We start from the raw sequence: 13,961 nt of genomic DNA, 5'->3' as shown, positions 1-13,961 counted from the left end.
GTTCAGAGTATAGTCAAGAATGTCTAAGATCTTGATCTTTGACATTCTGCGACCACAAGTATCAATGAAGAATCAAAAACTGCTCTACATGTCAAAAACTGTACAAAGTATTAAATGCTATCGTTAAATACTTTGCCTACTATTGGAATACTTTAGTTATGCGTGTAACCATAAGATGGCGCTGTACGATTTATTATGTTTTAATATATTTTATATTAAAACTTTTTAAAGTTATACTTCTTTTGGCGCGTTAGGGAATTTTTTTTACGACGCGCGCGCACACCGTCTCTAAAAAACTGACACTCTGAAGTTAGCTAGGTATAGTCAACATTTTAATGTTTTCTATTGTTAGTGTCGTTTTTTCAACAAACGTTTTTGATGTTTATATTGTTACGCCAAAGAAGTATAATTTCAAACGCGTGTACACACACGTTTTTTTTGATAGCACTTGAAACGTCGTAATATAAATTTACGTTTATATAGATTAAAGTTTTAAAGACTGATTTATTATCTATGGTCTACGACTTAAACTGTTGATACTATGTTAGGACATCGGTACTTAAAAGGTACATAAGAAAATATGTAGGTCTTCTACGAAAGAAGAGGCCTAGGATGGAAGGAAATTTTGCAGTGGACCCGGGTTTAATGAACTATTTACAAAGAATTATTACTAGCGATTTATATAAAATTTAAACTCTTGAGTATATTTTCTAACTAGGTTATATTGCTCACAATACAAGTTTTATTATATAAAGGACAAAATACTGATTTATTTAAGCTTAATAAATTCTCTCAAGCATTGGCACTTATCGTCTGACATATGTCAGAATTTTGACTTTGGCCCTTTATCTGTTAAATGTGTCCAGCATTAGCCATAGATAAACATATTATATTAATTAACATCGTCAATAAATTTTGACAAGTAACATGTCTTAAAAAAATCAAAATATAATTTGTATTAAGTTTAAGAAATAATAATTGAATATGAAAAAACAACTGTCGTTTGCGCTCGAATAACACTCAAGTTCGATATTTAAAATAATCATCAGATAATCGATTTCGCTTTCGGATTACATCGAATGGGCGTTCTAATAAAATTTAAATTACCACACACTGGACACTTAAATGTTTATTCACTTCACAGCCACGTTTTACTGTCTATACAAAAACGGGGCCATCCGATTCTACTCACAGAACATGTAAGTTCTCACAATTTTTGAATTTCGAATCCTCCTTCCCGAAGATCCATGTGAGCATCTGCCGGGCTTTCATACTTGCGCGTACAACACCTCGGGATTTATACCAGTGCGCTGGTGATGACTCTCTGCCTCCATCGGAGGTGAACTGCTGCTGCTTTAGCCTGATCTGGTTGAGGATGCCGACAAGGAGTTCGTCAACGTTGTGGTTGATGCCAACTGACACTTCTATGAATTTCGCTTTGTATGTGCACGCGAGGCATTTGCCATCTGTGAATGGGCAAAATTATTAAAATAAATCGCAATTTGAACATATTTAAAGCAAGTCTACTCAATATAATAAATGTATTTATTCTAAATACTTTCATTTTTGGGGTACGCAAAGACATGTTTAGTTTGCCTTCTGTTCAAGATGAAATTTTTGTTTCGCCCGATATCAAACCGTGTAATGGCTCTTTAAATATACGGTTGTTAAATGAATACATATGATTTTATTACGGTAAATAATTTTAATAGGGCGACTGACGAATTTGGAACTACAATACGAACAACAATGTTTGTTGTGTTTATGGATGGTATGCGGAAGTATGTCTACTATCAAGTTTCGTAATAGAAAAGAATTTGGTCGGAATTTATAGGATTAAAAGGAAATCATCACAATTCTTTCGACACGTAAAAACTGACTCCAAAGTCATTATTATTATTGACTATTGAATTCCTTAACTTATAGATCTACAACATTGACAAATAAACCATTCCTATTAACGGTTTTTAACTAATTTCACTTTGATTTTGTTCACGCCATCCAGTTTCCTTTAGTCCTCTCTGATCACATTCTCTATCCTTACCGCACCCATTCCCTAAACACCACTCTTTCTCTTTTGCGGTATTAAAGTGTAGAAGGAGGGGACCGCATTCTACATGCTCCCGCGCCGCAGAGAAGAATCACCCGCCGCCGCGAGCTCACGCGTGTGCTTTCGCTTACGCTTACGCTTCTTCCGCTTATAGTGCATATAGATTTATTTGTGGTCTTCTCTCACGAAGACAGGTGAAGAGACTGTGGACTTTAGGTGAGTGGTGTTTCCATTATTTTTACGCCGCATTCCACTTGCCCCTCGGCCTACTTCTCATTGTCTTCGCCGCTACATTATTTTGGTCCTTTCGAGCCGCGATATATTATTTTAGTTTATTTCAATTCGCGATATATATATATATCTTAGTTAATATGGAGACTCGTAAAGCAACATTAGAGAAACAAGGTGCTAACAGTTCTCTTGAAATTGAACGAGCCGTGTTAATAGCAAAACGCGACAATCTATTTTCACGATTACAAGATTTATATGATAGGTCTAAGAAGACATCGGATGAAAGAGACATAAATTATTTTTTATCGGGAATGATTTCGATTGACAACATTCGGGATAAATTTTCAGAAACTGTAAATAAAATAAATATAATCGAATTAACAATTAATCCCCTATACACTGTTAATTTTGAATGCATGAATGCATTTGAAGATATGTACTGTCATTCTAAGTACATATTTGAAAAATTCAACAAGTCAGTGGCAGGTAGCAATGGTTTGTCAGACTCAAATACCCAACGTAGATCGTTTCGTTTACCGAAGTTAGACTTGATGATGTTTAATGGTGATGTCATTAAGTGGCCAATATTTCACGAATCTTTTAAACGTACGATACACGAAAACCCTGACCTTACAGATCATGAACGCATTCAATACTTAATCAGTAAATTGTCTGATTCGGCCCTTTCAGTTTGCGCAGGTATCATTCCAAATGCCGAAAATTATGCTTTAATTTGGCAAACGCTTATAGACAAATACCATGACAAACGAAGTTTAGGTTCAGCCTATATGCAAAAGATTCTAGACTTCAAACCGCTTACCACCGCTTCACATAAAAATTTACAATTGTTTCTTGACAATTACTGCACCGCAATATCAAGTTTAGAATCATTGCAATTAGAAAATTTAGCTGATTTTATTTTACTATATTTATCATGTAAGAAATTAGATTCTAGTACGATTCGTTCCTTTGAATTACATAATATGAATAACCCAACAATACCTAGTTATAAAGATTTAATTGCATTCGTACGCGAACATAATAGGATAGCTCAACATCTGGATCCTACTCGCACATTTGATAACAAACCGGTTTCGTCGCGTGCGTTCGTTTCGCTTACAGAGAAACAGTCTTCTTGTTCATTTTGTAAACGCATCGATCATTTTAATTTATATAAATGTAATTCATTTAAAGAATTGTCTATCGAGGATAAATATACTTTTATCAAAAACAATAAAGGATGTTTTAACTGTTTAAGTTTATCGCATATGTTAAATAAATGTAAGTCTGCATGGAATTGTCGTCATTGCCGCATGAGACATCATTCAACGCTGTGTCGTAATGCGACGGTTTCTCAAGAAAACATTCACCCTAATAACTTGAATCGCATGAGCAATGCAACTGCACAGGTTGCTGTGCCTCCCGCTAATAACACACCTTATTTACCTGCACGCAGCGACAATCAGCCGATTAATAACTCAAATATTTCGCTTTGTAATATTCGGCCCGCTATTTCCGAAAGTAATAATACATGTTTATTAGGTACGGCACAAGTATTAATATATGGTTTAAATGGTAAACCACACAGTGTGCGTGTTTTAATTGATTGTGCATCTCAAAGCACTTTTATAACAATGAAATGCTGCAAAAGATTAAATTTAAAGGTTAATAAATTTTCTAATAAATTTGTAAAGGGTATTGGTTCCGCGTCAAATCCGATAATAGGAGAAGTGTCTATTGTTCTGTCTTCTCGGATTAACAATAATTCTTTATCTTTGAATGCCTTTGCGATAGACAAAATTACAGACTCTTTACCGGTGTCACAAATTAATATGTCATCGTTTAAGCATTTGAACAATATTACCTTAGCGGATGAAAATTATTTTTATCCTTCAGAGGTTGATATACTTATTGGTGCACCGCAATACGCCGAAATAATGTTGTCAGGCCGTGTTACTGGCGCACCTGGCACTCCTACCGCTTTCGAAACAATATTCGGGTACATTATCATCGGAAACGTTCCCTTATTAAGTTCTGATTGCACCAATAACTATAACAGTTGTACCGCTATTTCGTTATGTTCTTTAGTTGAACAGCCGCAGTTAGAAAGTTTAATTCAAAAGTTTTGGCATTTAGAAGAGGTGCAATGTTCTGTCCCTTTGAGTCCAGACGCTATTAAGAATGAACGCATATTTACAAATACTGTTTCTCGCGATTCCACTGGTCGCTATACAGTGATGTTACCTTTTTCAGAGAATCCAGCCGTTTTAGGAGACTCATATGATATGGCTAAACAACGATTTTATTTTCTTGAGCGTAAAATGTCAGTATCAAAGGAACTTCGTTTGGAATATGATGCAATTATTAAAGAATACATCAATAAGGGTTACATTTCATTAGTGGAAAATGATAATAAAAATCAAGGTTATTATATTCCACATCATGCAGTTGCGAGGTTGGATAAGACCTCCACGAGATGGCGCATGGTGATGGACGCTAGTGCAAAAACATCTTCTGGTTTATCTTTGAATGATATATTGTATACTGGAGATAGTCTGCAAAGTGATCTATTTAATATTATGTTAGACTTTCGCTTGTATAAATTTGCCTTTATTGCGGACATAAAACAAATGTACTTACAAGTGTGCGTTTCGGAAAATGACCGTAAATATTTAAAAATTTTGTTTCGCTTTAATTCAACTTCACCGCTACATGTTTACCAGTTCAATCGTGTTTGTTTCGGTTTACGCTGTAGTCCTTACCTTGCAATGAGGGTATTACGCCAGCTGTGCTATGATGAAAAAGTACGTTTTCCGAACGCTATTCCTATAATTGAAAATAACATGTACGTTGATGATGTTTGTTACTCTGTGCCATCCTTGCCTTTTGGGTTAAAACTTTGCGAAGAACTTCGGGAGCTTGTTAGACTTGGGGGTTTCGAACTTGTTAAATGGGCCAGCAATACATCGGAGCTTATTGAAAATTTATCATCTTCTGATAATCAATTAGGAAAAATAGATTTTGATGGTTCAGAAAATAATTTAAAAGTTCTTGGCTTACAATGGTCTCCAACCACTGATGAGTTTATGTACGCGGTTTCAATTAAACATAATAACCATGTGACTAAACGTAATATTTTGTCACTTATAGCACGACAATTTGACGTCCTAGGACTAATAGCTCCAGTCATACTTTACGCTAAACTAATTATACAACAATTACACCTTCTTAAAATAGGCTGGGATGAACCACTTCCTTCAGCTATAGTTGATGTTTGGCAAGTTTATATTCGGGAACTTCCATGTTTACGACAGCTACGTGTTCAACGACATTTAGGGGTTGAAGAAAAATCTACAATTTCTATAATTGCCTTTGCGGATGCCAGTGAAAAAGCCTATGGCACTACTGTTTATTTAAAGACAAATAAACCTTTAAACTCTCCGCCTATAATTCGCTTAGTATGTGCTAAGTCGAAAGTTGCTCCGCTTAAAACCATTTCCGTTGCAAGACTAGAACTTTGCGCATGTTTACTCATGGCTAAGCTAGCTCAGCGGGTAATAGATACTTATAAGAAAAGTCACGTCATTAATGACATTTTTTGTTTCACTGATTCAATGGTTGCACTACATTGGATTTCCGCATCCCCGCACCGCTTTAAGACCTTTGTTGCTACTCGCATTACAAAAATAGTTTCTCATATTCGACCTGAAAAATTTCATCATGTTGCGGGTGATCAAAATCCTAGTGATTGTCTATCTCGCGGTTTGTCACCCACTGCATTTATAAATAAGTCTATTTGGTTCACTGGCCCAAAATGCTTAGAATTGGAATCATCTGAGTGGCCAATTACTTCGGTTAACTCTGAAACAGCTGTTGATGTAGAAGAAGAAAGAAAAATAGTTTCTATCCCCGCTACTGTGTGGAGTGATCCAAACCCAATTTTAGAACTGTCTCATCGAGTTTCTTCTTGGTTATTGTTTCTCCGTACAGTGGTATGGATATACCGTTTTCTGAAAAGACTTCCTAGATCTACTAGTATCTCTGCTGATGATATTAATTTTGCTGAAATACAGATTTTTAAGGTTTTACAAAAAGTATACTTCTCTGATGTTATCCATAACATTAAAACTAGTGGCCGCTGCTCACGTTCTATTCAAAGATTATGTCCTTTTCTAGATTCTGATGGGTTGATCAGGGTTGGTGGTAGACTAAAAAATGCCAATCTTCAGTATGATCAACAGTATCCTATTTTGTTACCGCGAAAGGATAGGATAATTGAGTTAATTATTTCCTATTATCATCATCATAACTGTCACGTTGGTCCAGTCACTTTAATGGCGATACTCCGACAACGTTTTTGGATACTATCTTGCCGCAGCATAGTGCGATCAATTATACATAAATGTAACTTTTTGTTTCAAAGTAAATCCTCACCCTACGATACTGCTCTTGGGTGACTTACCAAATTATCGTATATACGAATCTAAAGTCTTTTTTAAACCGCTTAATACACCGCTTTACAAACCGCTTAACAAATCACTATAAAAAAAAAAAAAAACCGCATTACAAACCGCTTTACAAACCGTTTTACAGTCCGCTTAACAAACCGCTTTAGAAACCGCTTTACAAAACCGCTTTACAAACCGTTTTACAGTCCGCTTAACAAACCGCTTTAGAAACCGCTTTACAAAACCGTTTACAAACCGCTTTAGAAACCGCTTTAAAAAAAAAAAAAAAACCGCTTTATTTATTATAATTTCTTTTCTTTAATATTACAAATTATCTCTTTATAAAAAACCTAAAGGTTTTTTAGGCCGGGGGCAATGTTCACGCCATCCAGTTTCCTTTAGTCCTCTCTGATCACATTCTCTATCCTTACCGCACCCATTCCCTAAACACCACTCTTTCTCTTTTGCGGTATTAAAGTGTAGAAGGAGGGGACCGCATTCTACATGCTCCCGCGCCGCAGAGAAGATTCACCCGCCGCCGCGAGCTCACGCGTGTGCTTTCGCTTACGCTTACGCTTCTTCCGCTTATAGTGCATATAGATTTATTTGTGGTCTTCTCTCACGAAGACAGGTGAAGAGACTGTGGACTTTAGGTGAGTGGTGTTTCCATTATTTTTACGCCGCATTCCACTTGCCCCTCGGCCTACTTCTCATTGTCTTCGCCGCTACAGATTTTATTAATTTATAATGACAATGGCAGATGACACTAACACATTAATAATAAAGATTATGATATTACGACAGACTATCAAGTAGTGTGTTAATTTGTAGATCTATTAATATTGGCAAATCAAATAAATCACAGAACAGTTTTGAACTATTTGACTTTGATGTTATGAAATTATAATGACAATAGCAGCTAATACCAGCGACATATATAATCACGATAGCACGGTTCAGCTCAAATTCTATTTGGAACTGCGTCCCCTCAAGTCGTCGTCGTTCAAAGTTAGTTGCTACCGAATGGAATGTAAACTTTGTTGATTTGTGCATATTCAATGAAAATATTAAAATTAGCATTCAGTAATTATGAAAATCTTTTATTTTAATCAAGATACATTGATAGTACGTAATATAAATACGTTTGCGTTTTTAAGGCATTTTTCACCCACAAATGTTTTTGTTCTTAAAAACGTACATCTACCAAGTCTAGAGTACTTTTCATACTAGCACTTCTCCGATATAATCAAACACACTTGTATTAAGAACTTTTCTTAAATTTTTATTTACACTTCATTACCTATAAAAAGCCTTATCGCTAACAAGCGATTACTTTCAGGCAACCCTAGTATGGAATAATAACAAAGAACTGATTGAGAGTAAAATGGAAGTGCACAAATAATTTAAAAAAAACATAAAATTACATGTAACACTAGAAATTTACCAACTAAAACTGAACTAAACTAAAATATAAAAGAATAAAAAAAATGTAGTAGCTAATCTTAAGGATAATGAGTCATTATTAATATATTTAAGGTAATAACGAGGCAGATGAGAAATGCTCCTAATGCTAGGATGCATCGAAATATTGTTGAAATAGCAACAAGTAAACATAATAAAGCTAAGTAAAATTTCCGCACAAAGTCGCTAAGCCACTTTCCTCTGAATAATATCATTAGGAAAAATATAGCTGTAATAATTTGAGGCTAGCTGTCTCTCGGGAAATCACTTTGCCTCAATAATAGGACATCGCTTTATTAACTCTTATTGCGTAGATTATTATTAAAGTTATATTAAATAGACTTAGATTTTCATTTTTACTAGCTTTTTATTCTTGTTTAGACGTAAATATCTAATTTGTGCCGCGCGACAGTATTTAAATTTCGAATTTGCTGTAGACCATTGTATGAAAAATAAATCAGTGGCGCTACGACCTCTTTAGGTCTAGGCCTCAGATTTTTGAACCTGTTTCATAATCATTTTTCAATCTAATAGGCAAGTAGGTGATCAGCCTCCAGTGCCTGACACACGCCGTCGGCGTTTTGGGTCTAAGACATGTCGGTTTCCTCACGATGTTTTCCTTCACCGTTCGAGCGAATGTTAAATGCGCACATAGAAACAAAGTCCATTGGTGCAGAGCCAGGGATCGAACCTACGACCTTAGGGATGAGAGTCGCACGCTGAAGCCACAAGGCCAATACTGCTGCTAGACCATTGTATAGTTTCTATATTTCCTTGTTTAACTTTGTTGTTGTAGAAAAGAGGAAATCTAATATAAATACGATTGTGTCTGTTACATCGAAATAGTTATGATATTTTATTTTCTATTCTACGAGTTTACCGATGCAGCTGTATACATATATCACTTAATCTAAAACTATCTTAGCTAAAAATTTAATTAATATTTTTTTGTTACCATATTTAATTAATGTTTTGAATATTATTAAAAATGTCCATAAATACGATGTTGTTTTGTATACATGCAACCCTAGCATTGTAGCTCATGTGAGCTCATTATAGTATGACATATATTAACTGTGTATTAAAAAAAAGCTATTTACAACATTAAAATAAACAATTAGATTTTAATAAAAAGAAAATCAATACCTTGTGTCGAAACAGCTCTGCTTCTCGCTAAATCTATTTTATTCGCAACCAGCACAGCCGGCCTGCATCTCAACATGTCGGAGTCCAGTAACCTGGCCAATTCCTGCTCAGCCTTCTGGAAGGATGCCTTGTCTACTACAGAGTATATTACGACGAACGCATCTGGAGGCTCGCAGCGGTCTATCTCTTCCTGTGGATAGACCATAGATAGTTTAATAATTTCGGCTTGAAATATAGACTAGTTTAGTTTATTATTTTCAAATAAGTTATTATTACGGTAACAACTCTGCAATTAATTTGCTGGAATGAAAGGAAAACATTGAGAGGAAGCCGTTATGTGTGTATGACTCACCTTTTTGTGTAGTGTCAGTAAACTTTTAAGAAATAGCAACAATTCTTTTTTTTTCTATTTTCATTATTTAATTAGTATTATTTTATATGATATCGAATTTATGAAAGAAAGACTATGATATCTGTTGTATGAACATTAGCAGCTCATAATATATTTAATGTACGACGCAATTAATTGATATTTGTATGACATTTACGTTATGAATAAAAATTGTAATTAAAAATATATCATCATTTGTCAAAGGCATTAATGAAGAATTGTAAGTTTTAGCTAGTTAATGATGGATTCCCGTTTGACATACATAGTAAGTTATCGATTTATATATTATTTCTATTGCACTGTTATTTATATAGAAGCTATATAGCTTGGGAACATTACTATTTATTACATCTTCAAAGCCATCGATTTCACAAAAGGATTAGACCAGAAATAATAAACAGCTGAACGCGTAATATAATGTCTGAACTCTATACATTCGAAGGGGAAAATTAATAAAAATTAGGGATTTATTTCCAGTACCTAGTTCTCGCCTATTTTACGGGATAGCGGTTAGTTTGAGAAGTAATATGATCAAATTAAAGTTTTTATACGATTTCATAGAACTCCAAAGTATTCAATTTTGTTTATAACTTGTGTTCCAATCCAATTAGTGATCTTATCGATTTGATTTCCGACACTGATGGATTGTTTAATTATATTTACGACAAATATTAAATTAATGAATAAGGTTATTTAAAGTCGTGATTTCTACTTGGGGCAAGGGCCACAATCCAACTGTAATTGATATTTATTTATGATTATTTATTAGTTGTAAGATTTCTTATAAATTAATAAATCTGTGCATTCCAACCCATTATTTTTGTCGGGAGTTTGCTATACTTTTTGTTAGAATTTAGACAATAGGCTGAATATAACTAATATATTAGTTTTTTTAGATAATAATATTATCAGTTTTTATAACCGCTATACGTCTGATGGCACAGTTCGACCTAATGTACGCATCAGTCTCTTTTTATCACAGCGTAAACACAATGTGACAGAAAGAGATGAAAGAGTACTTATGTTTAGTGATTCAGATTTTTCCTATAATCGCTGTCGCAGGTAGACCTTTAAAGGCAGTAAGTTCAAAGTCCAAAGTTTAATAAAATTGGGTTTTGTACGTCCACTGCCACCGAACTTATACTTAACTCGGGACAGTAAATCATTTTTGGACACGGTTATAATTAATAATTCATCCGTGAGTCTCATATTCAAGGGCTCAAAGGGATCTCATTTTAAAGTGTCCAGAATTAAATTAAAGCTTTACCCTTCTGATGGAGGATCTTCATTTTATTTAATGAGGCAACTACAACATTGTATGAATAAAATCCTAAACCCATCTCTGTGTATATTAGAAGGTTTGATTCGGGAGATAATCAGTTCTGGTTAGATCAGTGTTTCCCAATTTGGGGCCCACACCCCACAGGGGGCAATTTAATTGGTATAGGTTTATATGTTTTGAAAATTTATATTAATTTACAAGTAATTTCTTCCTAAAACGTATCATTGTAAACACCACATTGACTCCACTTCTTAAGTGAATTAAATTTTTTAATATAAAAATTATGAACGTTACATTGTATGTTTTTCTAGATAGGCTAGCACAAAAAAGGTTGAGATACACTGGTTTAGCCGGATATAGAAAGCTGTTCACTTGCATATAAAAGTATAGTTATTTTTCACTTGCCAAAAACATTTCCAGTCTTCGCATCTACACATGCAGAGGAAGAAACGATTATTATCTTAATATATATAAATTACGGGTCACGTTGTTTGTCCGCTATGGACTCCTAAACTACCGAACCGATATCAATCAAATTTGCACACCGTGTGTAGTTTGATCCAACTTAAAAGATAGGATAGCTAACATCTCAATTTATACCCACAATATTATTTTATTGCAAAATATTTGTTTATTATTTGGTAGTCACAATTCTAACTGATGGCGCTGTGTTGAAAGTACCAACGTTTCACATAAGCTACAATTTAATGGCATAACCACCAATAAAGCATGGTGGATAGGTGTCCTTCTGCCGTTTCTCTTGAATAGTTACAACTATGTTATATAAAAAAAATCTTAGCCACAGCAACGCTTGGCCGAATCTACTAGTATACATATATATTATATATAGTATAACTTCAACCCCTCGACATACAGTGCGGTAAACAGAGTGGATTCAAAAAGTTAAGTCTGATTGTTCCTCGATACAATGTTTAGATTGCGCCCGTCTGAATGATTGATGGATAACGTTGAGGGGTGGGATTTCCTATCTATGATTAATGCGCCGTGAACTCTACACTCGTATTAGTAGCATGAGAATGTAGCCCTAGTGTACATATAAACATAACCAAAAATAATTGAACTCAGAGTTTTATTTGTCGGAAAAGGTTTGTTAAAGTTTCATTAAAATAAAATATATCTTACCCTTGCACTTGTGCAGTTTACGAAATAAAGCTCCGATTCCTCGCCATTTAGTAGAATTGATACTTTCTGCTCCGTGCCGTCCGCATCTAGAAAAAATGTTTTAATACAATATAAAGGTAACGCTTAAAAACATAGTAGGTACTTAATAGGTGTTACTTAAATATAAAATTTCAATCCTTTTGCTAATAATAATCCAATGGGGTTATAACCCTAAAACAAAATCATATAGGTAACTTCATAAATACTTATGAAAGTCAGTAAAATAATGCTTCTAAATTTACATTAACTGCCAGTTCTCGAATCAAGGGCTTTGAAATCGCCAAGTAGTTTTCTTTTAAATGATTGTAAGCACCTTTTCTATTACATCAAATATTATACAATGGATCTTGGCCTCAGATCAGGTTTTTTAAGCAGGAAGTCTTTTAAATCTTCCCTTTTTTCTAATATTATTTTTAAACAAATTTTATACCCTTGTATAATTTATTTCAGATTTTTATATTTTAATATTGACTATGGAATCGCTAATAATAATAAAACATTTATTTGCAAGAAGGTACATTAAGATCGATCAGTTATAAAAATTACCATATAAAAATAGGCATGCAAATGTCATATTAATTTTCATTAACTCATATAATAAGAACATCTACATAACGTCATAATAATAAGTTAAGCTATTTATAATTAATTGTTGTCAAACTTATGGTCCAAATAGTCGACCAAACTATATTGCCTTTAATAATTTAATCACCTTCCCCTTGAAAGTGTTACATGGCAGTGACTACTACTATCAACTTGAAAAGTCGGATAGATCCAGCAATAGTGACAAATCAAATAAACTTCTAGTATTCAAGGTTTTGAACTGATTTGACGTTAACGTTGTTAATTTATTAGCCATATAATGACAAAAACAGCTGACAGTAACGCCATTGCTCTGACATATACTAAGAATATATAATGTTACTTACGATGCTTGTAAATATTCAGAAGTTAATTTAAAATATCGTTAAGTTAGTAACTTCTACGTGAAATTCCGATAAAAATATTTCTTGCTAAGGTAAAATTATTTTGATTACATTCTTTGACCTTTTGGAAAAATAACATTTCCTCTTTATAATGTAACTTAAGATTATGGATAAGGAAACATAATGTGCCTAAAATATTTTTATAAAGTTCCAGAGTTTAAGGATTTTCATAAGGCATCTGGGGAGCATCTGGGCTCAATATAAATTTCCGAGAATGCCCGCGGGTCTGACGTTTTTATGTCCCAACCACAGATTAACGATACTACATGGCAACTGACATTTACTCGACATCTCTTACATAAACAATACGCGTTTAGTAACCATTTAAATCTGTATCAAATTTGAATTATTATTATTTGGCTTAGAATAAAATTAAAGTTTTTCTTAGTATTGTCTTTTATTGACATAACTTTCACACATTTATTTAATTAATTTTTACCGGATTGAAGTTATGTTACAATTATTTTTCATAATTTAAAATTGTTTTATTATAAAGTTATTCTTGTAATTTAATAAAAAATATAGACATTCTAGAGACTTTGATTTGTGAAACAAAAACAAATTTCCGAGAATGCTTGAGTGTATAGTTTTAACCAAATCACAGATTAACGATATTACATCGTAAATGATATTTCGGTCACTAATGGAGACAGCGAGACATATACAAAATAAAACAAAAATCTTTTTACATTGTTTAATCTTGCTGAACGTCTTGCAATTGTGTCTTATAGTGTCGTCTCAATGTATTTAAAACAGTTGTTTGGAGATTTAAGAATAAACAGTG

The 13,961-nt window shown here is 33.7% G+C and overlaps 1 protein-coding gene across 1 annotated transcript in view; it reads right to left on the bottom strand.

Moving 5' to 3' along the window:
• Positions 1–439: 439 nt before the first annotated feature.
• LOC125057126 (GTP-binding protein REM 1) overlaps positions 440–13,961 on the bottom strand; it is a 109,891-nt gene continuing 96,369 nt past the window's right edge. The window contains exons 3-5 of the mRNA XM_047660607.1: positions 12,153–12,238; positions 9,337–9,526; positions 440–1,466 (exon numbers count right to left, since the gene is read on the bottom strand). Coding sequence (XP_047516563.1) covers positions 1,189–1,466; positions 9,337–9,526; positions 12,153–12,238 — 554 coding nt within the window. The 3' untranslated portion in view covers positions 440–1,188. The remainder of the gene's footprint in view (positions 1,467–9,336; positions 9,527–12,152; positions 12,239–13,961) is intronic.

The sequence above is a fragment of the Pieris napi genome, chromosome 16, assembly GCF_905475465.1.
Source record: "Pieris napi chromosome 16, ilPieNapi1.2, whole genome shotgun sequence".
In the NCBI taxonomy this organism is placed as follows: Eukaryota; Metazoa; Arthropoda; class Insecta; order Lepidoptera; family Pieridae; genus Pieris; species Pieris napi.
This window is presented reverse-complemented; position numbering and strand designations above follow the sequence as displayed.